The sequence below is a fragment of the Tribolium castaneum genome, chromosome 3 (assembly GCF_031307605.1).
Source record: "Tribolium castaneum strain GA2 chromosome 3, icTriCast1.1, whole genome shotgun sequence".
Taxonomy (NCBI): Eukaryota; Metazoa; Arthropoda; class Insecta; order Coleoptera; family Tenebrionidae; genus Tribolium; species Tribolium castaneum.
In genome coordinates, this window is record NC_087396.1 from 15,855,823 (window position 1) to 15,882,931 (window position 27,109).

At 34.3% G+C, this 27,109-nt stretch overlaps 2 protein-coding genes across 2 annotated transcripts in view; one reads left to right on the forward strand and one right to left on the reverse strand.

Moving 5' to 3' along the window:
- The window catches only part of loh (lonely heart), a 59,288-nt gene that overhangs the window by 20,120 nt on the left and 12,059 nt on the right, over positions 1-27,109 (reverse strand). The window contains exons 2-6 of the mRNA XM_008197428.3: positions 15,189-15,261; positions 13,134-13,288; positions 10,199-10,280; positions 10,007-10,106; positions 8,902-9,065 (exon numbers count right to left, since the gene is read on the reverse strand). Of these exons, the coding sequence (XP_008195650.1) occupies positions 8,902-9,065; positions 10,007-10,106; positions 10,199-10,280; positions 13,134-13,288; positions 15,189-15,261 (574 nt within the window). The remainder of the gene's footprint in view (positions 1-8,901; positions 9,066-10,006; positions 10,107-10,198; positions 10,281-13,133; positions 13,289-15,188; positions 15,262-27,109) is intronic.
- LOC107398320 (gustatory and odorant receptor 22) lies at positions 15,259-22,791 on the forward strand. The gene is made up of 4 exons (XM_015982051.2): positions 15,259-15,640; positions 16,718-16,955; positions 19,694-20,398; positions 22,397-22,791. The coding sequence occupies exons 1-4, from the start codon at positions 15,405-15,407 to the stop codon at positions 22,529-22,531; spliced, it is 1,314 nt and encodes a 437-aa protein (XP_015837537.1). The 5' UTR covers positions 15,259-15,404; the 3' UTR covers positions 22,532-22,791.

The window sequence follows — 27,109 nt, forward strand, 5'->3', positions numbered from 1 at the left end:
AGTCATAGAAGTGAGGCAAAAATATGGTCAATAGTCATCAAATTGTCGCCTCTCCGACCTTCATTCTTCCTATCTGATCGTTAACCTTCGCGACCCAATTTCGCCCCACAAAAATGACATCCGAGCTTTCCAGCAACCTTTAACCTTCCTGCAATCGACTAAAACCGCACATTTCCAAGTACATAGTCCGACAATACCTCTGAAATTTTCATCCAAACAACAACTCCCGAAATTCCTCCAGGGAGTCTGCAAGATTCCCATTTCCGTATTCATGAGCTATCGTGTTTGAAAATTTCGGACAAAATTTGATCGCAACCGTTCTCACACTCGTTCGTGTCTCAGCTTAATGTTTACAGGATTGGACATAAGGCGAGAAAATCTACATAATGAAGTGGTCACGGGATGCTTAAAACACTAAATTATAGGCGAAGGCGAGATTAGTGTAAATTTTCGTCTCCACCTCTGTTGACTTTAAAAAATACGATTTTTATAACTGACATAAAGTGCTTTGTCTTTTCGGATGCTTGAAATAGAAATTCGTTGCGAGCAGGTGTTGGAATTTATTCGAGTGTTTGAGTAAAATCGGTAACTATTTTCACTGTGAATTATGCGATTCGCGATAATTCCATTAAATTATTGATGCTTTGTTTATATAAATATGTCAGCTATTACAACATTAGTCCGATAATTAAAAGTGCATACGGCGTATTATTGTTAATTTATTGACATCACCGTGATAAGGCGGCACTATAACAACAGATATGATAATTCGCCCCTAATTGGCTCACCGACCCTTAATTAACCGAAAAATTCCTAGACAACTTCTTCAGTCCGCCTCCGCGTAGACATCAAAAGAGTGCTGCATATTTGGAAACCATAAAGATGTCGTGTACATTTTAACACCCTGTATGTTGTTCGCCCGATTAGAATATTTATATGCAGTTTGATAATTTATTGCGCTGTTCAGGGCCGTGAGTCAGTCAATGTCGAAATTACAGCTGTTTTAAGACCGTCCTAATTATTTTTATGCAAAGTTATTCATCCCAAAATAGGAATTTCTGATTCATGCTCGTAAAAAGGGCGTCTGAAATAATTCACAAGGCGCAGGCCATAAACGTCCCTCGGTTTACCTTTTGAATTTTTCAAAACGGCTCTCAGATAAATTGAACAAACTTTGCACCAATAATATTGACTCGATTCGTTGGCGGTTACGAAATAATTGTTTGCTCAAATTGCGCTAATTTTCGCCTTATAAAAATTTGAGAAGCCCGCGCCTGAATAAAATATCAAAGCGTAAATTCCTTTGTGGCCGGAGTAATCCTTAGAAAATACTGTATTTGTTATGTGCAGCTTGCACAAGGATTTTCTGGTGAAATTTATTACCATAAGTCCCTAATATTTCAAAGTTTTTTAGAAAAACTCGCCTGTGTAAGTAAGAGCGGTTTAATATTGACTTGACAAAGTCAACAGTGCGAAAAAATACAAAACGAGTTTTCTTCACGAGTCAACATGACATTATCTTAATTTTCCGATCGAGTCCCTAATGATGACAAGACAATGAAAATTACGAGACATCAAAGTGATTTATTCATGCTGGCTTCGTAAACGTAAAAAATCGGGCTTTACTTTGTATTTCAATGTTTTAAGTAAATAGTTATTTATTGGTGCTTACTTGCGCCAATAAACACGTTACTACCTATATAATATTGCTTTATTATTCATTAAACACTTGTCGTTATTTACTGTCAATAAAAATCATTAATTCCTAATTGCCTCGTAAAAATTCAGATTTTTCTGAAATATGAACCACTACGTTTCGACGTCTATTGAGGCGCCAAATATGGCAGTTCTGTACCTACAACATGCAATACTTTGTTTCATTATGCACTTTCTTTGAAATTCCTGCTTTACGACGTAATGTTACATTTTTATTGTGAAAAGCTGGAACTGAGTCAAAAAATTGCTATGTCGTCACTGTTTAATAGACCTGGCTTGGAACAGCTTGTACTTCCTTTCTTTCCGGCAATAAAGGACTAATTTTACGTTATCCCCAAATAGCCAGCAGAAAAACATAATGAGCGCAAAGTGTGGCGTTTAAAAAATAAATAGTCCGGGTTTTGAATAAATTGTCAATCGGGGAGCCACCTGCTTTCATTACAAATCGAAACCTGTACGGAAAGCCTAGCTCTTGATTAGTTACATAATTTTTCATCGTATAAATTAGCTCTTTCTTGTTTTGCGTTTTTTCGCTCCAATCTGCAATATTCCATTCGATTCGACTCCTGCTGTAACGCAATCCACACTTACTCCAGTTGACGTCTGTATCAATTCTCTAAGTAAATGCGGCACCACAGTCGTCACTATATTAATTGCATTAGTCGGGAGCATTCAGATACAGACCAGATGTGATTTTACATTTTTCGAATTTATAATATGCATTCCAATAACGTTATTTTCGGCAAGCGACGCACTGTTTAAAAATTCCCCGGCAAATTCGTGTTTATGTAATAAACGCGATGATCAGTTCGATGACAATGAAATGTGTGTGTATGCCACGAGATGAGGAAAACCGAAGCAAATATGCATGAAGTAAAGTAAACACAGGTTTTCGCTAAGCCAGCCGGAAAGAATGACTTGATTGCAATAAGGCTTATTTATGCTGGGAGATAATATCTCCTGCTTGACTATGTCCTTATTACTACACGGAATATCGTAAAGATCTCTAAAACCAATGAAATAAATATTCCAAAAATTCACTAAACTCTTGTTATCATTTATCAATATAATTTGCAACTTTGGTGACCAATTTTAACACTCACACCGACACTTACACAATTTTTAAACGAGTAGAAGTGACTTCGAAATTTAAAACGCTGAAAAAATTATTTTCTCTTATAGGTATTAATAAATTTGTTGCTCGTGATTCCTTTCTGAAACTCGTGCACCGCACTCGTTTCAAAAACACATCACTCACAGATAATGAACAACTTTTCTTTACTTGTACAGGGTGTTTCAAGTTTTAGTGCCAGTAAAAAATAAATACTTCTAGTTGCCCAAAAGAGGAAACTTATATCGCAAACGATATAATAATATACAGACTGTTCCGTCTAAACCCCACATTAGAAGTATTGAAAGTTTAATAAAGATATTTATCTGAAAGTTGATACTAAGTCATAATTCGTTGAGTTCTGCTCAATGAAAATATTTTCAAGATAGTAGGACTTCCGGTTATACCAGAAATCGCTATTAACTTTCTTATTTTAAATGGGAGGCTATGTTTTTCACTGCGTTTTTGGATTAGTTGAGTTATTTTAAGGAAGTTTTTATCAGTTTTCCCTATATCTAAGTTTAACCGTTTTTAAGATATTTGGAATTTTTTGAAAATTTTTGAATTTGAACCTGTCACTTAAAAAATCGATAACGCGCTTAGTTTTAGAGATTTCGAAATTATTTTTGAAGAATTAAAAAAGAAGGCCTAAATCTGTTCTTCAGTGTGTTTAAAATTTAAAGTGAAGTTAATAAACCTAAAAATTTTAAGGTTAAATTTGGACAATTTCAAGTACTCATAACTTATTTTTTTCAAATGGGATGTCCCAATTTTTATTTTACTAAATGGAGGAGAATTTTGTTCTGCATCAATCTGTATTAGTATTCCCTATACCTATCAATGAATTTTCAAGTTATGTTGGTTTTTTGCCATTGTAGGAAATTTCTTACTAACCACAGCTATTTTTGCATAGTTTATCATTAATACATTAATAAATATTTCTGATTAAACTTAAACGAAAAAAATGCAGATCGATGCAGAATTAAATTCTCTACCATTCAGTGAAATAAACCTTTTGGCATTTCATTTGAAAAAAATAAGTTATGGGTGCTTAAAGTTCTGTAAACTTAACATTAAAAATTTGGAGTTTGTCATTCCTTTATAGAAATTTGAAAACACCAAAAGAAAAATATAGGCTTCCTCTTTCAAATGGCTGAAAAGTATTTTCAAATTTAAAAAAATAGCAGAGTTATCGATTTTTGAACTGAAAAGTGCAAATTAAAAAAAAGGCATAAATATTTCGTAAACGGCTAAATTTAGGTATAGGGACAGCTTATAAAAACTACTTTAAAATAACATAATTATAGCTTTCCTTTTAAAATAAGTAAGTTGATAGCGACTTCCGGTATAACCGGAAGTGCTGCCATATCAAAAATATTTTCATTAAGCAGGACCTAAAAGACTATGGTTGTACAAAAATTTTTAGATGACTGTCATTATTAAAAATCCCTATAATTCTTATGTGGGGTTTACACAGAACAGCCTGTACCTACATATAATAAACTAATATTTTTTGATTTGATATTTTTTTCCAGTCTTAGATTTTGTGTTGTATCCCATAATTTTTGAATAACCGCACGTATATTTCTTGCAAATATTTGAGACATTCTGTAAAATGGGAAGAAAAGTGTTGTATTTTTAGCTGACGCGTGTCATTTATGAGCGAGGTAATGCACTAATATTGTTTTTTACGTTGGGTAAACCGAGAGACAGTGAAAATGTTTAGTCTGGTGAAGAGGTTTACAATTGTTAATCAAATGATTTTACGACATCCGTTGTGCGAAAATTTCACTTGCGGTCCCTAATTGGCCGATTTGTATCTTCACCTTGCAACGACCACACAACTTCAAATCCTGTTTACTGGCGCCACAATATTTTCCTATCCTATTACGGCTAACTCATTGTGAGTTATTCCTTATTATTCAAGAAAAAATCCCTTCTTTGGAGTTTGCTTTATTAATAGAGTGGTTATAATCCGGATTAATGCATCCACTAGGTGTGAAATCTCGTCCCGTGTCAGAGCTCAATTTGTAATTGATTGTTTCCGATAGTGACAATTTAACGAACGTTTGAGGGCTTAACAGACACAATTTAGTAATTTGGGTAAGGATCAAGATAATAGCGGCGATTGCTTCATCATGTAATCGCCTGTAATATAAATTTATCGATGAAGCCATTAGACCCTCTTGTTCGATTTTTATCTCGGGGCGAGCTGGCTCTGCTGTACTCGAAATTCACTAAACGCCTAATTAGAGGTGCATCTTAACGAACGGCTTGACGCTGCATGTCTAAGTGGTAATTATGTTAATTTCTTGTTTGCACATGCTTGGCTTGAGTGCATTTCCATTAAAACCTGCACTGTATCAAAATGGAGAAAACTTTTCTAATTCGACTTATTTGCGTGCATCGGGGCGGTCCCTGAAAGACAGGTTCGTAATAAGCGACTCTTTATGTTAATATCCGTCTTTATCCTCGGACAATTTTATCATTGATGGTGGCTTAATTAGACGCAGGAAAATGATAAGTTGTGTCGAAAAATGTCATCAGGAAGTTTGAATTTGAGATTGAACAGAAGACGTTTCAATTATCAGCGCTAGTGTTCGACTTCAAAGGAATCGCGGGGACTTGACAGGTCAGTATTAATAACCGGGAGATGAATAGGAGATCTGTCATAACATGCGAATCACATACAAATGGGAGAGGTTTATCGACTTTCTGAATTCGCAGATGAGTTATAAATAATGCGGATTTGTGGTATTTTTAAAATGTTGCACCATGGCGCAAAAATTTCGACGATGCGAATGGAACAAAACTGCAGACTGGCCTTAATAAAATTTCCAGTTTTCCCCTGCAGCTGATTACGTGTTTAGTGCCGCGAAAACAGCCAAAATTTCTTGTTTATTGAAAATGTAAAGTTTTGACGATTTCGCAGCCACTAAACTCCTGTTTACGCCTCGAAATCAAGGAAAATGCGGCTCCAAGACGGTTTTATTTTGACCATCGCGTTGTAAACAAGGTAAAATAGGTGTTTGATGGGACGTAAAGTGCAGTTAATGGTCACGATGTGTGATGTTCCGGAGGTAAGAATGGACGGAAGGCGGCTCGAGATTGTGGCAATTAGTCTTAGCAAATTGCTTGGTATTATATCTTTTTTTCAATTTCAATGAGATTTATGTGACAGCGCCTATTAGCACTTGAAATAAATTGGTCTAATTGTAACGCAGTTAACTGTTATTATCCGGGGGAATATAATATGAGCACAATTATCTCCATAAATATTTTTAACCCCTCGAGTTGATTCGGACTTGTGTGTCAGGATTAGAAATCGGAAGTAAATCCTCTTAGAGCTAAGTCTCGTTCTACTGTTCCTAATCTGTCGATAAATACCCGAAACACAAGTCGCACGAGGAATTTCGGGTCCGATTTCGGCACGCTCATAAATCCTCATTTAATTTAGTCAATTTCGATTCAAGCCAATTCCGGGTGCTCTTTCAGCATCTCAGGCACGTCTAATTATGTAATTTTTCATGATACTCCTTGTAATTATGTGATTAAGGAAAATATAACACGCAGATTTAGAAAGGAAATTCCTCGAACGAATTTACATATCCCAACTAAAAAATGAGATTTTAATTAAATACTTTGCATTTGTCATCTATAATTAATGTTTTGCTTCTGTCAACTTACTAATAAATCATAAGTAAGAATTTTTATGAGAGGCGCGATTATTGTGGTCGCATTTTACTTGTAAAACGTTTCTTATGGCGACATGGTCGCTGGATGAAACCACAATATAAAATAAAAATTACACAATGCCACACATACAATAAATAAGAGACAAACATTTGTGGCGTCGCTTGAACGAAAAGAGACAACAAAACAGTAAGAATAGAAAGTCTGTCTCAAAATATTTACAGTAAAACCTCCCTTAACGGACACCTCCGAATAACGGAAATTTTTGAAGAAACGTAACAAATGCATTTTAAAATAATGTAAGAAAATCTCTCTACAACGGACGCTCTGTATATCGGACACGGACAAAGAAAAATTCCCTAGTTACCATAAAATCACAAAAAATTACCTCTTACAACGGACAGACCAAAAATTTGTGGTGCATAGAATAAACATTTGTTTCAAAGACCTTGTAGAAATGAATAAAAAGTTCTATACTAAAAATCCAGAATTAAATATCGATGACAGTATGATTTTTTTCAGAAAAAAAGATTAATGAAGACGATTGTGATAAAGGGAAAATTTGCTTTACAACCACAATAAACTCATACTTTCTGAATATTTTGTACTTGTCAAAAATAGCTGAAATTATGTGTCATGTAATAGTTATTTACCTAACGAATTTGGAAAGTGCAATTTCCCACATTGCATCGCTGCGCTCGTGCAGCATGAAGTGCGAATGTGGGAAATTGCTTTACAAACAAGTTAGGGATAGCTACAATATTTTCTGTAACAAACATTAAAAAAAAAATTAAAAATTTTTTTTTGATACTCCAGTTCTTTTTGCTGATGGGTTGGTAACATGTCAAACAATCATCAAATTAACATAAACTGTCACTTCTCATAAAAAAATTAAAGCTATGAGTACAAAAAAATATTATAAAAAACACGGCCCCTAAAAACAAGCAAACAAGAAATGAAAATTTTAAGAAAAAAAATGATTTCCATTTTCAATAGTTTTATATTGAAAAGATTTTTAGATATAAAACAGGATGTACATATTAGAAATACGTGTGTTAATTTTACCACATAATAAAACTCATCAAATACAATAACTTTTCTATATAATATTTTCCAAAATTCTTAATTATGTATTATTTTCGCTGTTTTGGTAAAAAGTTAAAAAAATTAATTACACCTAAAGCTATACAAAACATATTTAATCCATGTAACATACATACTTCACTTATTCAAAAATTCTGCGTACGAATAAAACAATTTTTTGTAAAATATATTTTTGTTGCTGTTTTAAATTTTAGTATGTTTGGTGAGCAGTTTATAAAATGATGCTTAAAATTATTTATTTAAATTTGCCCACCTCTTATTAGTGGACAACTCTCAAGAACGGACAATGTAAGTTTTTCCACCGGTGTCCGTTGTTGAGAGGTTTTACTGTATTCTGATTTTTCAAAAAGTCGCTTTGTCACTTTGTAACTTGTCAGCTAAACCGTGTATCCATTTGTTTTTGAAAAAAATCGTTAGTAGGTATAACAAATAATAATTAATTAATTTAATTAATTGATTAAATAATTAAAATTTCAGTGCTTTCTTTTTGAATCAAAAATAATAATGGTTCAAAAAGTAACATCTCATGAGAAAATTATTTATCGTAACGTGAGGTTGAATATTTAACTGAATATTTAAAAAAAGTGTAATACACCTCTACCTATCAAATCTCGTAAGAAGTTTTAATTAATTTGAGTCAAATTTTACATTGTTTTCCACTTATTCTTCTTTTTTTGTTTACTATTGTGTGACGTACGTTCTGGTGCTGCATTTTTAGCATTATGTATAATTTTTAATTGATGATTGAGTTAAGCCAAGCCTCTGAGGAAATAATTCTTGGCTTTAAGGCTATCCGCCGAGTGACTTATCTCAGCGGGGGCTAATTTACGATTCGCGTCGTCTACCCTTATCCGTGGCAATTTTTAACCTCATCCGATAGCCGTCCGAATTCAATTCGAAACCCAAACCGAAGAAAACAACTCGACGCATTTAACGAGGTGTAACACTTGCATTCGACCGGAATCTGGAATTATAATCCCGCATATGATATAAACGAGCGCACTTTGATAAAAAGCGATGATAACGTTAGCCACTTGGTATTGTTTCTTGCAATCTTCGCATCTATGACCAGCGGTTAGGCCGATAACCGCGACCTACAACTACCACCTCGTTAAAATTCAATCCAGTTCTCCGATAATTATTAATACCTCGACTATTTTTTAAATAAATAAAACGAGATAAATACAACGCGGAACCGTACCTAAATAAATAATAATAATGGTTTGAGTAAACTGTCAATCAACATGACTATAAATCAATAAATGGTATTTACCAACCTTGCAAGATCCCTCGATACAGACACCACGAGTGCCTCTGGGGGCAGGCCGGCCGTAAGATGTCAAGGGGCGGCTGCAGGAGGTGCCGTCGATCACGGTCTTGTTGAGGGTGGCGTAAAAATTCAAGCCGGAAGCTCGACAATTGAGCGCACATTCGTCAGGTGCTGGAAAATTCGTAAAATATGTTACAATAAATTGCCTTAATGGCAAGTATCCAATTTTTTCAGTTTTCTAATCTATCATAGATGTTTAATATCCAGCAGCCATTAATGTCTGATTTTTATAAATTATACCAATCATTGATCACGCGAACGAACATTATTCTTGTAAATTGGCAGAAGTTAAAAATTGATTTCTTTTAATAAAATGAATTAAATTTATTTCGGAGAACAGATGCGGCATGACCTTTAACCAATAGTTAATTAAATTAGTCGTAAAAATAAATCAAAGAAAACGAAAAATAAATTAACTCTATTAAATTCTAGATAAACATTATTTTTTACACATAACTGGAGTCTGAACTGGTCTTTTAACATCAAGTCCACCCTTTTTCTCATATCATTTCAAAATTTCAAATTATCGTAAAATACGCAAGGTATATTTACGTAATTATAATTCTTTACCAATGTCTCGTTAATTTTCAAAAAATTTTTAAATGTATACCATAATTTCGTACAGATGGAAAAATCCTTTTATGGTCTTTATTTCCGAATAAATAAGTGAGCAACAGTAGTTACAAAATGCATTCGAAATTCGAAAAAATTTAAGAAATCACATCATGCAATAGAAAGTTGATTGTTTCGGTGAAAAATAATTATAATAAATCAAAATAACACATTCTAGTTTCGGAAAGTAATGGAAAACCACCAACGCAACCATTAAAACTCACTAAAACTAACTTTATTTAATTTCACGCAACGTGAAACAGAATAAGCAACCAGTTAATTACATTTAAACTCTAGGCGTATAATTGGTTGCATACGAACTAACATTAGATCTAACAGTAAATCTATTTGAAAAACAAATAATTGAGTGGAGTTCGCGCTCTTTCTTTTTTTCTTAATTACTTTTTTAAGGCCTTTGTCCCCTTGCTTATTAATCTTACCATTGAGGAAAGGTTCCCAAACGTAGGTTTTCCCCTTGAACAGCCTGTGGTTGAATGCGGCACATTGTTCGTACCGAAAGTCCCTTCCCGACGGACAATTCTGCTTGAAACAATACGGAATTAACTCAGTTAGAACTGAATAAGTTAAAACAGAGCACGACCTCGAGCCAAACACGCAATAATTAGAATCACCTGTGAATTGCAGAGATGAATCCTTTTATACAAACCCACGCAACCATTGGCCTGTCTTCTCCGCCTTTGTCCTCGAACAAATCTGAAAATGATTAGAATTAAATCCGGTCCTGAAATAAACATGTGTGTCAAGGAAATGAAATTGAAACAATCAAAACAGCAATAAAATTTTAATCTACTGACACAGTTTCGATTATTTATTTGTTCAAAACAATAAACGCAATTTAATAAGGGTAGTAAAGGTGAGCATTGCCCCTTCCTCAAGAGCTGCGCGCGCGTCTTGTGCACATGATGGGGGCTAGGGGCGCTCTTCCTACTCGGAAGTTTGGAGAAAGCAAATATATGGAAGCAATTTTCCTGCAGGACGGGTAAAATCTAATACTCCTAATAAATTAGGTTTATCAAATTTACTCGTCGGGTGGAACACGTCGACCGCGGTAATTATGTGTAAACGCGCTATAATAACAGATCAGAGATGTGATTTATCGTCGATCATCTCGGTATAATCATGCACAAGAGGTCTCGCCTTCGGTTACAAAAAGACCATGGTGGGAACCTCCGGCTCCAATTAATTTCTCCACAAAATCGTAGCAAAATAATAAGAGATGACATCGTGCAAGTGGTATGGCATTTGACAACGATCCTGATTTAATGCTTCATTGTTCCGGAGCAGTGAAGTGGTCAGGGCGTGAGATAACGTCATTTCCTCTATTCTGCACGCCCGATTATGCCGATAATGCAAAGAAGACACCAAAAGGCGCCTCCGATATTTTTACAACAGGTGGTCGCGAGATAAAGCAGATAAAATTCGTCATGAAAGATAGATAAAGCGTCTGAAAATTTGAACACAAAACTGTAACAAAATTATTTTCGAAATGGTGGCACCGTCACGCATTAGCATATGAGTTATGCGATACTCCAGGGGCGAGGCGCCACTTCATTAAACACACAAACACTTGTTTGGGATCCTAGAGCGTATATTTTCCTCGCGTATAATTGAAGCTGACAGCAGAAAGAAACGTAAGTAAACAGTTAAAAGGCAGCCCTTTATCATTTTACAAGACGGAGTAATTAACCGGAATGACCACTGCTAAGCAAAATCACGACTCGCTTTTATACAAACGTCTAATAAAGTCTCAACGTGAATAAACTAGCACTGATTATATTTCTATTACCGTCATAATTCGTGTCTTACAATTAATTTGAATTTTATTGCGCCTACATAAATTTAATTTAATAAATTATCGCCGCTTATTAACCAGACAGATTCAGCATGAAATGATAATTACGTGTCACATAAATTAATTTGTGCGTGTGGCAAATTAACTCCTCAGCGATACAAACAGCAACTTTCGACTGATAAACACGCGGAAATATTCGCGCGATAAGCACCCGGAAATTTTCGAAAATTATTGAGACTACAACAAAATCAAAGGCATTGCAAAGCAAATTTGAAGAAAAGAGTAGATAAGTTGCTTCGGATCTCCCGGAGCTCGATAACGTCGTAAAGTTTGTCCAAGTTTAAAAATTAATTTTGTGTTGACGTGAAAAATACCTCACTCGTGCAACAATGCAATAAAATGACGACGAAATATAAGCGCGGCCGACCATCTGATTGTCGAATTACTGCGATCAACTGCGCGGAAAATTGGGAATTTATTCTGGTTTCAATACAGACGAGATCATTTGTAAGTGCTCTAATGGCACAAAAGCGTCAATTTTTTCTAACATTGCATTAAAGACATCTTCTTGGTTTCGTGTCGCATTTTTCAGTCCGACCATTATTTCAGTGTAAAACAGCCAACTCATGTCGCATTCTGGCAACATTCTAATACTTTTGTTTACATTACTAGCAAAGTGAGAATATGCATGTTGGTTGAATGTTTACAACCGTGACTAACCACTTGAATACATAATTCTGTCACGAGATGATACTAGCACTATTTTTTATTGGATCGGATTTTCCGGTCTTGGCACACTTTCGGCCAGCTCTTGGTCAATTAAACGAAAAAAGGCTTTTTGTCCCAGACGTATAATTTCCTCGTTGCTTATGAGGAGGCTTGGAGGCATTTTCAATTACCAGTTGTGGACATTTACAACCCCAGAATAAACAACTAAATATGTATTAGCACGGAACGAGGTCGGGACGTCATCTTTGAAATGACAGGTTGTATGGAGGTATCGATCAGGACCGGACTCGAACCTACGTATTTGAAACATTTTAATTAATTAGGGCAGCAACTTGATTCAATAATCTGTCGGAAATTAAACTGACGAATGAGTTCCGCTATTCCTAAAAAAGTCATGGTTAAATACTGGGTTTTAACCTAGTTACAAATGCCCACTCAGAGAAATTATAATAACGTGTTTACGGCTGCTTTGTCCCTTGCATTAATCAGAGAAAACGTGTTTTTTCAAATTGGATTATTTACAGTAGCGGTGTTGGGCAACTCTGAGACGTTTAAACCCACGAATGGGTTAAAATACGACCCATGGAGCTTGAGAAATAAAGCATTACTCGTATTTTAAAAGATTAGAGAAAATCCTTTTATTTGTAAATCGTTTTACATGAATATTGATTTCCTTGATAATAAACATTGGCCCGGCCATTCGCAAACTTTACCACAGTTCAATACACGTAACTTTTGATTTAGTAACGTATTTTTGCGAAAGTTTCCTTTAGTGGTGTTTCTTTTCCTCAAGAGAGTCCCCGTCTTATTCGTTTTAGGATATAAAGATACATTGGCCGTTTCATAAAAGAGTAAACTTCTTTCACTGCGGTATCATATTACGCGGAAAATGAAATCATATCTGATATTTCAACATGAAATTAATCAATGAGAGAACATCCAGCCGAGCAAATCGATCCGACGAATGATTTTTCTGATCCATCATTGATAAGAGCAAATGATGTAATAAATCAACCAAGTCTTACCTCGTATCAGCAGGTCGATTGATACAATGTCTCGTCTGTTGCGTGACGCCACCCCCACAGCTTCTCGAACACGTCGTCCAGGGCCCCCATGCTGACCACACTCCCACCGTCTTCGGCGCTTTCTTCAGCAGACGGTCGCGGTACATGTGGTGCACCTTGAAACCGCCCAAATTAACAACTCATTTCTTCGAACAAAAGAAGCTAAGTTTAGAAAAGAATCTCGAAGTTTGTCTCTTCGGATGTTGGGAGAACGTTTGATGAATAGCAAAAAGCAATGCACAAAGCTGCCATTATTTATGCCTAACGAATGTACAATGCACAACTCAATTGCGGTGCGCTTTGTATGGATCAAGATGGATAGTTGCATTACGGCATAATTTAAGCGGAATAGGACGCCTCTAGTTGTGACAATGGCGAGGCTTTGTGTCAGGAAAAAAGAGACTTTGACGCGACATAAGGAGAACTTCGTTTGGAAGGCGCGAGCTCCCGTGGCTGGACATGGAGGCTAATAAACACCACGGAGGTATTGTCAGTCTGACTCGTCTGATATGTCAGAAGCCTCCAAATTGATTCGACGGGAAACAAGAAAAACAAACAATTCACACAAATTTCAAAATCTCTTAAAAAAATTTATTTAGATTTTAGATCCTCTCCGATTAAAAATTTGATTGGCCCATTACTCGCCAGAATTCGAACAATCCTCCTCCTGAAAATCTTTCTCTAATTAATTATTTTCCTCATTTAATTCGCTTTGATGTTACGAAACAATCCCTATTCCGAGCTGTTAGATGTTAATTAGAACGAATTTCTAAACAAATAAAGCGATCCAAATGGGCCGTTATTTACATTTTAACGACTCACAATATCTAACGTATCTGCAAGAATCGGTTTATCAGATCCTTGGATCCCTAATCTCCACACTATTCACATTTCGCAAGAGGGCGTTTTATTGGTGCCATTTATGGTGATTTGTAGAAAGAATTGATATCAGGAAACTATTCCGTTTTATTTGATTTTCCCCACTTAAGCGATAACAGTAGCAATTTAATTTTTTACAGCCTTTTGTGCTTTGTGTAGGTATTTATTACTGCAATGACGGTGATAATGGCACAAAGTCAACTCATTGAATTTTTACGAAATTCCCAGAAATGAGATTGCCTGTCATCTCTGCAATCCTTGCATGAAATTGCTTTATTATTGCGAGTGGAGCTGTTGCAAGACAATAATAGTTTATTCACGATTTAGCTCAATTATTTTTAAATCATAATTGTGCTATCATTTTTCACTGTTAAACTATTCGTCGTTTCCATTCAAGTCCTGCCGGGTTAATGAGTTGTACAAAAGGACCAAACCAATTACCAATTTAATACAATAGCGAGAGCCTCTCCAGTATAATTTAGTATTCTCCATTAAATATATTATAACTGTGCTTATAACAGCTCATCATTTATTCTCAATTCTCGCACCTCGGCCACATTAAAGTGGCTTATCGTTGCCGATCATCTAAATTTGAACAAAAACTCTCGTAAAATGGTCTATTGTCGTTATCAAGATTTATCGACCTTTTCAAAACCGTTTAACGCCCATATTGGGAAAATTACAACAGATTCTGACATTAGCAGCGAATTAATATCAAGTGATTTGAATTAATTCAAGCTCCACTTAACGCTTTTGCCTCACCAAATTTATTTTTGGCGGCAATCCTCCCGATTAAAAAAAATTGTGTAATTATCCCTATTTCGGCATCGCATGCAAATCCTGTGCAAACAAAGTCCCTCGAGCAATTTATTTAATAAGAATTGAACAATTTATGGCCGTTTTAAATTACCAGCCGATTTTTCCCGACGTGCCATAACTCATGGAAACCGTTTTTAAGACACCTATGTGGGAATAATTGTGTGCCGCCCCCGCGTTACGCCACTGGTTTTGTCATCCGATGATTGACGCCTCAACTAACACGACAAAAGAAAGAACAAATCGTCTTTCCATGTAATCCGATAAGAAACAATTTATCAGATCACGTGGGTGTCTATAGAGATGTTCACACAAACTCACTTGAAGTGGATACGGCTTGGCTTTGGAGTCGTACATCATCCCCAGGTCGAAGAGGAGAAGGGTTGCCGCCGCCCTGAAAACCAAATTTAATTTAATTCAATTGATTGATCGAAATGTGTATAAATAATTAAAAGAGTTTTAAGGCAACACCTCGATAATGGCTTGCGGCACGCAAGGTGAATTATTATTCGGGATTCCTTCAGTAAAGGAATAACCATGAGAAATGACCATGGGTCCAACACCCATCTGCATCCAGACGATGCTATTAGAAGGGCCAAAATCGTAAAAGTTGCCGCCTCGCCAACAAGTGCAAACCCGGACGAAGAACCGGACCCGGAGTTATTAGACCGCTATGACAATTTTTACCAAACAACGAAGAGCCTCCTGGTGCTGTTCCAGATCATGGGGGTGATGCCCATCGAACGCTCCGGGAAAGGCCGAACCACGTTCAGGTAAAACGTGCTTTTTAATGGGTATAAACTAAATGCACAGTAAAAATGCGTAGGAAAAATTATAAATGCACGGCAAAAATAATAAATGCAAAGTAAAATAATCAAGGCACAGTAAAAATAATAAATGCACAGTAAAAATAATAAATGCATAGTAAAAATAATAAACGCACAACAAAATAATAAATGCATATAGTAAAAATAATAAATGCACACTAACAATAATAAATGTACAGTAAAAAGAATAAATGCGTAGTAAAAATAATAAATGCACAGTAAAATAATCAAAACACAATAAAATAATAAATGTATAGTAAAAATAATAAATGCACTGTAAAAATAATAAATGCACGGCAAAAATAATAAATGCAAAGTAAAATAATCAAGGCACAGTAAAAATAATAAATGCATATTAAAAAAAATAAAGGCACAACAAAATAATAAATGCATAGTAAAAATAATAAATGCACAGAAAAAATGATAGATGCAAAGTAAAAATAATAAATGCACAGTAAAAATAATAAATGCACAGTAAAAATAATAAATGCATAGTAAAAAAAATAAAGGCACAACAAAATAATAAATGCATAGTAAAAATAATAAATGCACAGTAAAAATAATAAATGCATAGTAAAAATAATAAACGCACAGCAAAATAATAAATGCATAGTAAAAATAATAAGTGCAAAGTAAAAAATGCACAGTAAAAATAATAAATGGACAGTAAAATAATAAGTGCACAGTAAAATAACCACTACATAGTAAAAATAATAAATGCACATTAAAAGTAATAGATACACAATAAAAATAATAAATGCGCCGTAAATTATAGCATTTGAAAACTAGAGAGTCTAGAATCCCAACCTGCAGGCTAGCTCCTGAGCGTTTATTCTTTAAACTGTGCAAACTGACATTAGATACAGTGCATTTACGCTTTTTTACTGGGCACTTTATAGTGAATGTGCGTGCTTTACTTGTCATTTAAATTTTTTACTGAGTAAAATATTATATTATGCTGATCAGAATAGGATTTATTAATTACTACCAATTTTTAATTAACAAAACCAAGCTCATTTTTAGGTGGCTTTCGTCAACCTCCATTTATGCCTACTTCATCTTCGGCGCTGAGACGATTTTCGTCACAATGGTCTTCAAGGAGAGATTATACTTAATCCTCCGTCCGGGCAAGAGATTCGATGAATACATTTACGGCATAATTTTTTTGAGCATTTTAATCCCGCATTTCCTACTGCCAGTCGCGGCCTGGACTAACGGTACGGAAGTCGCGAAATTTAAAAATATGTGGACGAGGTTTCAGGTAATTGTGTGCCGGAGTCGTTAGAGTTGTATCGAGTGGTGTAGTTGTTTGTTAGATCCGTTTTATATCCAGTTTGTGTCACTTTACAACGGGACATTATCGTTAAGGAGGGTTTTTAGATTGGGTTAGGATATGGTGATTGGTGTTAATGGATGAAGATGTTTTCAGGTTTTGTCGCTGATAAATGACACGGGCTGTGTTGGCGGCGGTTGTTGAAACAGCGCCGAACAACCATAATTTAGCATAATTTATTTAAAAATATAAACAATAAATTAACAAAATTAAGTGGCCACTCTCGTATAGGTTCACACGTCTTCAGGAAGCTTGAGAAAGTTATAAATTTTTATTTTATTTTTGTATATTCCACTTTTATGTGTCTGACTAGCTTATTAAGTTTAAATTGTAATCTAAATAAATATGCTAAATATTCCTATAATTATCCGGAAATCGTCTAAAAGTCTAATGGAAACAGGCCCGAATTGCAGCTAATCTTACGAAGTTCACACTTATAGCACCGTTTGTTCATTATTCTACCTTTTGGATAATTTATAACTCATCTTTATAACTTATATTCGTTTTTAACAAAAAATTGACTTAAAGCAGCTTCTAAAATTGATTTTTAAGTTAAGCATTGACAAATAAAGAAGTTTGCGTTAGAATCAACAAACATATGAGTAGAGACCGGATTTTAAGAAACTCTCCAAACACGAATTTTTAAGGGCTTTTCTTAAAACTCGAAATATTTGACACCCTTTTTATTTTTCCTAAATTCTGAAAATGAATTGTATCCTAAATGAATTTTAAACTTCCTACAGCTGTTTAACCTTCCTAATTTAAAATAAGATAACTTTTTTAATTTATTTATTAGAACTTAGTTTGAAATCATTACATAAAATTTTTCAATTTGATAGTTATTTTATTTTACATCTAATACTTTTATTTTGCTTCCCAGTTTCCAGTTTCTTTTTAGTTATTTCATTCATTTCTACAAGTTTTCAGTTTTTTGTAATTTTATTATTTTATCTTACTAATAGTTTTTTCATTTTCAGTTTTTTCATTCAGTCAGTGTATTGATTTTCTATTCAAAATCTAATGTTTCAATTTTGTGTGTTTCTCTATCCCAGTTCTATATATTCTTTTCAGTTTCTTCAGTTTTTCAGATGCTTATAGTTCTTCAGAATTTCAGATTTTCAGTCTCTACTTTTAAGACAGTATTTGTGTTTTTAGTTTCTCAGAGTTAAAGTTCCTTTGTCAGTGTTTGAACTTTTAATTTTTGAAAATATGCGTACTCGAATTCTATTTTAAATAATTTTTTAATTTTTAACAATTTTTGTATCTTATAAGCCTTGATTTTGGAATAAAAAATAATTTACGTAGAAGTGCCAAAACTGTAGTGTTCGCCAATTGTTAATTTTTATGTTAAAAATATATTTATTTCAATTATTATAATGTAATGATTAGTTTTGCCAAACCGACAGTGTAGATTTCAATTACTTGAAAATCCTAAAAACGATTCTTAATTTTTCATTAATAAAAAAACTAAGCAGAATCGACCATTTTATTCAGTATTTCATATTATTAGCTTCACTCGTACGTCATTTGTCCCAGGAGTGATAATATTGACCAATAAAATATCAAAATCTCCTCCTACTTGTTTATCTGGTGCACAAAAAAATTGCAAGTCGCTAGAAGCGTTTGTCATTGGATATCGAAGGATATCTCAACTGTAAAACAGACCAATCATAAGGCGTTCAAATCTGAACAAAAAATTGGTGTTTGAATATTTTATAAATGTCGGCCAACCAGTCGGAATTTCGCTGTTTTCTAAGAAAATGTCAAGTTTTTTATTACACTTGAGTTCAAAATCGTGGATAAATTGTAGATCGATTTGTTTTTGATAAGGATTGATTCTCGCAATTAATCCGTGTTCAAACTCAAATACTGCAAGTTTATCAGCAAAAACTTTATTGTTTCGCAATATTTTCCCACAAATATAAAAAATGTACCAAATTAGTACATTTATTTATTAACTTATTTTTTTTGTTATTTTTTTGGAATAGCAGTTTTTTTAGCTTTTTAGTCTCTTAGAGTATTGTTGTTTTTTATTCAGAAAATCATGTTTCAATTTATTAGTGTTTCTCTTCTTCTGTAGATTTACAATCCCTTGCAAAAGACTTACTTTCTCACTCTGAAATTTTAGTAAAAATAGCAAACAAAATTAGAAGCAGTATACCTGTCACTTGTTGAAGCAATTAAACGGGTGAATAAACTATAAATTTTTGTAAAATTTACTCCAGGAGTTGTGTAAAAATTAGTGACAAACTATACAAAAAATTCTGAAAATAAAAATGTTATTATGTATTATGTATTATGTACATATTATATTAATTAATTAAAAAAATATTGATAATGCAGAGGTGTCTTTTAGTACTAATATGTATTTCCATTTAATTAATTCATTTTACAGGTAGAGATGAATTCTTTCAGAAAAACTAATTCTACAAAAGCAAAATTAGAAATATTAGTACAATATTTAGGTTCATTAACTTCTTTATAGCTTTTTTTTGTGTACCAAATAATTTTAAATTTTTGACAAAACGTCATTCGTTTAGGTTCTTAACTGCTTAAAAATTCGGTCTCTACGATAATTAACAAAAAAAAAAAAAACAAAAAAAAAAGGCACTAAGAGAAAGATCCACCAGTTTCTCTTAAAATTCGTCAAAAATCTCCAATTTCAGCTAAAGTACTACCAAGTGACCGGCACGCCCATCATCTTCCACAACCTCACCCTCATCACCTACTCCCTCTGCGTGATCTCCTGGGCCGTGGGCATCGGCATCATGCTAGCGCAGTACTACCTCCAAGCCGACATGCTCCTCTGGCACACTTTCGGCTACTACCACATCCTGGCCATGCTCAACTGCCTGTGCTCCCTCTGGTTCATCAACTGCACGGCCAAAGGGCGCGTCGCCGTCTGGATGTGCAACAATCTGCACAAGGCCCTGGAATCGCGAAACCCCGCCAAAATCCTGGGCGCATATCGCGATCTCTGGGTCGACCTCTCCCACATGATGCAGCAGTTGGGGAAGGCATACAGCGGCATGTACTCCATGTACTGTCTCCTGATTTTGCTGACGACCATCGTGGCCAGTTATGGCTCCGTGACGGAAATTATGGACCAGGGGATCTCCTTCAAGGAGGCCGGCTTGTTCATGATTGCGTTTTATTGCATGACGTTGCTTTATATTATATGCAACGAGGGGCACCATGCCACTAGGAAGATGGGGCCGGAGTTCAGGGAAAGGTTGCTGAACGTTAATTTGAGCGCCGTGGATCAGAAGACGAGGCAGGAGGTGCACATGTTTCTGATGGCCATTGAAAAGAATCCGCCCATCATGAATTTGAATGGGTACGCGAATGTCAACAGAAAGCTCATCTCTTCGGTAAGGTTAAAAATGTTAGGAAAAAATCTAAATACAGGGTGACCTACGGGTGTGTAATCGGTCTGTAACTTTTTTGATATTTAAAATATTGCCCTGCCGTTTTCATTATCCGATAGATCTACTTAAAAAATCTAAAAATGTTTTATTATACCAGGTGGGGCAACCTTATCGCGCACCTAAGAAAATCGCGATTTCTAATTAAATAAAAAAATTGCATTTTACACGCCTGACTGTATTCAAAAGGTATCTCCCCTGATTTTTTGGTAATTTTTTAGTAATATTCGACCAAAAAGTCAAATTCTAAATTTTATACTAAACTACGCGTATTCACTTCAGATAATTGTTTACGTAATTAGCAAAAAAAAATCATATTTTAAATGTGAACTGCAATTGGGGTAAAATTATAAAAGATTTCGTTGGGATATTTGAATGCAGGCATCAGTTTTATTGCAAGATTTTTAATAAGGGGCTTCAAAAAGGTAGGCTATACTGGTAAGTTATCCATTTGTTAGAAAATTAAACCATCTTTTAATAAATCACGCGTCTGGTTTGCGTCTAAATAAAAAAACTGATTATTTACCAAATCAAGTAAAAATTTATAATTCTGATACAAGGGTTCGATGGGCTAGCAGGTGAGGATTTACTTAGCCTAAGAACTTTGTATTAAAATTAACAATTAGTGCCCAAAAACTCATAAAACTGCTACGACTTTATTTATTAACAAAAAAAAAATAATAAAAATCGAGAATCGAGAATGTGCCAATTTTCAGTATTTTTATTTCATTAGAAGTCGCGCTTTTCTTGGGTGCGCGATAAGGTTGCCCCACCTGTATACAGGGTGGTGAACCAAAGTTACATTTTTTTAAATAGAACACCTTATATCGTTATGAAAAAAAATTGAAAAATTACAGCAAAGTCGCCGATGAATATTTTCTGACAAATTTACAACAGAAAAACTCAGAATAAGTTGTGGTTTTAGCAAATAGTCGACTTTTACTTGAAACACGCACATAATGTATAGGGTGAGCCAAAACGCAAAAAGTTGAATTACTCATTTTTTTTTAATGAAACATCATGTATCTATCGATAGCACTTTTCATAAGCTTTGTAATGATATGCGGTTTATATAGCAAATTTTAAATATTTCTTAAACTGTTAAAATAAATAATAATTAATTAAATAATAACTAATAAAAAATAATTTTCTTATTTAATAATTTTTTAACTGACTGAAATTCATTTATATATCACGTAATAATTAGATTTCTAATGTAATTAGTCACATTAGTACGTATCAAAAAATAAGTTACCCTTTGACTTATCAGATTCTATGCAAAAATATTTCTTGTGAAATAGATTTTTTGAAAAATTAGAAAGCTTACTAAAAATGCTATCAATACATGAAAAAAAACCTAGTACATGATGTTCCATTTGAAAAAAAAAGAGTTATTCAACTTGTTGTGTTTTAGCACACTTTGTTTATTATCTGCGTGCTTTAATTAAAAGTCGACTATTTGCTAAAACTACAAGGTATTCTAAGATTTTCTGTTGCAAATTTGTCGGAAAATATTCATAAGCGACTTCGCATTGATTTTTCGAAACGAAAAGTTGAATAATTCCGAAACGGAAAAAGATAGACCTCTAATAGTTCATATGAAGTTCCATTATTTTTTACGTAGAATTCAATTATGCAAAAATATATAGGTTGTTCCATTTAAAAAAATATAACTCTGGTTTTTGTAATTTCAAGTAGCAAAAAAGTTATGGACCCCTGGGTCAGCCTGTACAAGTAGTTTCTTTTTTTCTTTTTTTTACAAAATAATAAATTCTTGTCATTATTAACTTAATTGGCGCAGTCAGTAGTATTTGGAGGACTGTCAAACCAGAGGCATCTTTGGCACTATCCCAGTACTAATATCACTTTCTACATGTCTGTAATAATATTTTGTTGTTTTACGATTTGGTCCAAAATTTATGATTAAGACGGCCCTTTTTGCAGACAGTGACTTCGATCGCGACTTATCTGGTTATGTTAATGCAATTCCGGTTGACTTTGATGCGGAATGCTCAACTGGCAGCAAGAAGAGCAATTGCTAACGTCTCGGTGTCCTCGGGGAATACAACCATGTCCTAAACACTTTTCTTTATAATACCAATGTCTGGTATTTTCGTGACATTTTATATTTGTAGGTCATGTACGGACAAAGCTTATGGAAATCGGGGGTAAATCCCCCGATTAAATATTAATACGGTGTAGGCACGTTGTATAATTGCATGTTTAAAACATACCCAGCTGCACCATCCCTTAATCAAATTTTAAATCATTTTTTTTTGTAAACTCGTTCAAAGTATATCACGATTTTTAGGCCCATTCAAGCTTTGTAAACCCAAATTTAGTGTTATAATAAATTAGGTAAGTGTACCATTTTGTTTTTTCTCAACCTTGTCCCCTGGTTTAATTGGGCGCACCCTTGCTAATGATCCCCGATATTATCTCGCCGTACAAGGGGTACGATTTGTAGCCGTTTAAACTGCTGGATTTATGGCCGTAGCGTGCTTTCACACATTGTTTTAATTTATTCCGCCTCATGTTTAATTCAAAACATTTTTTTCGAGTTTCTTTATGTACTCTCATTTTCACCACGAACGCATTCGTTTCTTCATAGGTTAATGGTATCTCTTTATTCTATTGATAGTTGGATTTGCATTTCGACTAAGACTACACGTTTTATGGTGTGCACTGCTCGGAATGGTAAGCAGGGGTCGGGCAATAGTCGAATGAACGATTTTCCGACTCCAATGTTTAGTAATTCTATTACGCACTGATTCAATCTATCATTGACAAGTTTCCTCTGACATAATTTTTAATTATTCAATCATCTCTTCAGAGTTTTATACTATTAGGAGTGACGGCGCATTTGACGGATTATTATGGATTGTGAAACTAAAGCGAGCTAACGGAGCTCGGCTATCCTTCTAGTTTGATTGATACGTGATTGATCACTGGTTTAATTTGCATCAAAATTGCCACAAAATTCGAAAAAACAATTTAGCCCAGTCAAATTAGACAAATCGGTGGAAAAAATTCCTAGAAAGTTGGAGTTTTTTTTAAAAGCTTCCTTTAATTAAAGCATCCAGTACCAAAAGTAAGACAAAAATATTGTTTAACTGTGTGTGGGTGAGAGATAATTGTGAAATGTCCCTTGCGTGACAGTTACGTTTCTGCGAGTAGGACTGACCAAAATTCAATGGTAGTGCTCATTTGTCTTATAGAAATCTATGCTTTTGCATTTTTGTACCCACGTTTAACAGTTTGTTTCTCATTTCTCTCGCGAAACAGACGTGTTCCACGAACGAGTTTTTTCTGACAGCATTTTTCACTGACGATAATTTTTTTAATATAAGTTTTAAAGGCTTAACATTTTAAAAAGGCATGTAAAAATTACGTTTTTAAGACTTGAGTTGTTGCATTAATTGGATTTTAATCTTTATCTTCTAAAATATCTGCATTTTAAATTTCATAAAAATCCGTTGACAAATATTTGAGATATCAGGCTCAAAAGTCTTAGCTGAGACACCCTGTATACCAAAAGTCCCCGAGGTTGGGGGGCGAGCTCGAGGAGGGGGAGGGGGTTAAAGCAGTCTTTTTTGGTTTTTTGCTTACATCTCGGAAACTGTTACTCCAATCAATTTTTATATTTTTACCAAAATTAAAGCTGATAAAATTTCCTACAAAATAGTTATATGCATTTTTTTTCTAGGACTAACCATAAGCGAGTTAAAGGGCTGGAAAGAAATAATCATTTAAAAAATTGTGCTTTAAAAGAGAATGTTTTGTGATTTGAAAAACTGACAATAAACTGAATTTATTGGGTCTAACACTTCATTAGAGGAGAAAGGGAGAGACATGGGGGTCACAGAAGTCTTCAGAGTCGTCTTTAGATGCTGCATTTTCTTCTTTGTCTCCAACATTGAAAACTGAATTACAGTCTTGTTCAGTAAAATATTAATAAATAGAAGATTTAATAAAGATGTTTTGAATAAATCATATAAATAATTGTATATATTAAGCCCAACGGTTCTTTCTATCATGTCTTCTGGGTCATCTTTAGATGCTGAATTGTAGTCTTCAACTGGAGAGCCCTAGGGAAGAAAGTATTTTTCTCCCATATTTCCCACTCTTAGCTTAGTTGGGAGACGCTTTACACACACTATTTCCATATAAATACTTATAATAATATACTAATGTTTAGTTATACAGTGTCATGTAGACACCAAACTGCAAAAACTAGTAGCTCGCTTACGGTTAGTCCTACAATAATAAGGTTAGGACCATTTTGTAGGAAATTTTATTAATTTTAACTTTGGTAAGAAGATAAAAATTTAAAAATTGTTGGGAGTGACTGTTTCAGCGAAATAAGCAAAATAACAAAAAAGACAGCTTTAGACCCCTCCCCTTCCTCGAGCTCGCCCCCAACCTCGGTGACTTTTGATAAATGTCTACCCAAGTGTAAAGGAAGCTTTTAAAAAAAATCCATCTCTCTGGGAATTTTTTCCACCGATCGCCTTATTTTTGTCTAATTCGACTGGACTAATTATAAACTTATTGATAATGATAATGAAGGGTGGTTGAACCCCTTCCAACTCCGCAAAAAATTGTCACAGGTACTGAACGAGTAGTTTTTAATGGTTTAGCGTTATCGCAAAAATCGCCGATAAACCATTGGAAATGGTACCATAAAGGACGTTCGAATGGCCGTCGGCACTCGTGTGGCGCCTACCGCAAGAAGTCGTGTGCAAGAATGTACCGCTTCAAGTTTTCGCAGCACGTGTTTAATCCACACGTGGTTACATACATTTATGGCCCATTCAAATGCCTCGTGAATTTCAAGCGCTTTTTCGAAATATTTCCCATGATACATGGGTCCGCAAAGGCGTTATTAAGTTATTTGCGCGGCTCAGTTGAAACGCTGCTACCATTTAATTACATGTCATTTCGCCTTTGATGTGTTGTGTTTAATCTTGGAGTCATCGGTGCAATGACATAGTCCCAGTAGGTGTGAAACGCTAATACATAACTCTTATCAAACGCTAATAGCTACCGTGAGTTTGTTGGAATGTTTGGGTCGGCTGAGACGGGTTTATGATTTATTCGTACCACCCATGGACAGAGATAATCACTAATTAAATAAAATTGTAAATATTGTGGGTGAGGAGGGTTCGTTTCCAAAAACTATAATTGACTCGTCAATTCCGAGTTAATTATGAATTCGGATGGGCGGGTGGGACCGTGGAGTTAACGAGATACGTGAAACTTTATTGCAAAGTCATTGGGCATATTAGAGACGATTAAATTTATTGCTCTACATATTCTCGTTACAGATGTTTGGCTCAATTGAACTTGACTCATGCTGAATGATTCCAAGCCCATCTAATTCGCCACACATTAGACGATATCGCAAGAATTCCAGCTACTTTACGACAATCATCTGGCCTCGCATTGCATGATTAAATTTTTCATAATTATTTCCAATGATCGCATCCACACATCCATTCATAAAACTGATTTAATTAATTATAAAAAACTGGAAACAACGACCGGATTGAGCACAATCTGAAGAAATTTCAGATAATAAATCATCACTTAAAGTAAAAGTGATAACCCATCCTACTATAATAACAATACTATAAAACATGAATGAATGACAGTGTTCATATTTAATTTGATAAATGTAATCGTGACATGATTTTATGGTCAGAATGATGGAATTTTTAACAGCGGCGTACTCAAAAGAAACTTAATTTGTCCAACGTCACAAGCTTCCATTTTTGATTTTTCATTAATTAGAACGTGTTCAGCGACCTGAAAATTGAATACGGTGCTCCCGCCTTATTTTATGTCAACAAATTAAAGACCTCCTGAGGTCTTGAATGTTTTCACTAATGCAACCGAGCGAACGATGTGATGTGCGTCATGACTAAGAGCTTTGATTGTTGAAGACTCACCAACAAGAAAATTGCAAAAAACAGAGATTTGGACCCAGATTGGGGTCAATGATATGATAATGAGACAGGAATCCTAATGAGTTAAAGAGGAATCCTAATCAGTTCCAAAGTGTGCTTTAAATTTTTTGAATTTCCTAAATCTGGTATTTTTCAAATGACAAATTAAGTATTTTGGAAACAAGAAGCTTCCTTTTAATTAGATGAAACTGATAAATTGAGTTTTAAGTCGTGTTGAAAATTCAAGCATAATTATCAGTGTTCGCAAATTTTCAAAAACATTTTTGTAGTTTTCTAGTTTTGTTTTACCTTTGTCCGGATAGGGGGTGTTCAACGCTATAACGAAATAAATCCTATTTTTGTCATTTTGAGAAAAATATAGAAACTTATGCTATAAAATACTGCAATAATTAATTTTGCAATAGATTAATTTATTTAGATGATATTAAACAATTAACAATTAAACAAACAATGAGATAAGTCCATCAATCGTTTTTCCTCTACTCTACAAATTAATATTAAATAATGTAAAAGTAATATAAAAAATTATAAATTACATCTGACATTTCATTTTACGTGTTTTCTATAAATTTAAAGACAGTATTCTTAAAGGAGTGGTTTTGATTAACAAAAATGTTAAAATAGTAGTTCGTTCTGGCTCTTGGGGTTAAAGGTGTTTCCATTTAAAAACAACAACTAAAAAAAATAT

Excerpts from the sequence above, each read along its gene's own strand:
- LOC107398320 (XM_015982051.2), top strand. The coding sequence starts at position 15,405 with ATGAGAAATGACCATGGGTCCAACACCCATCTGCATCCAGACGATGCT. Across the intron at positions 15,641-16,717 it reads AAAGGCCGAACCACGTTCAG|GTGGCTTTCGTCAACCTCCA; the intron begins GTAAAACGTGCT and ends GCTCATTTTTAG. Across the intron at positions 20,399-22,396 it reads ACAGAAAGCTCATCTCTTCG|ACAGTGACTTCGATCGCGAC; the intron begins GTAAGGTTAAAA and ends CCCTTTTTGCAG.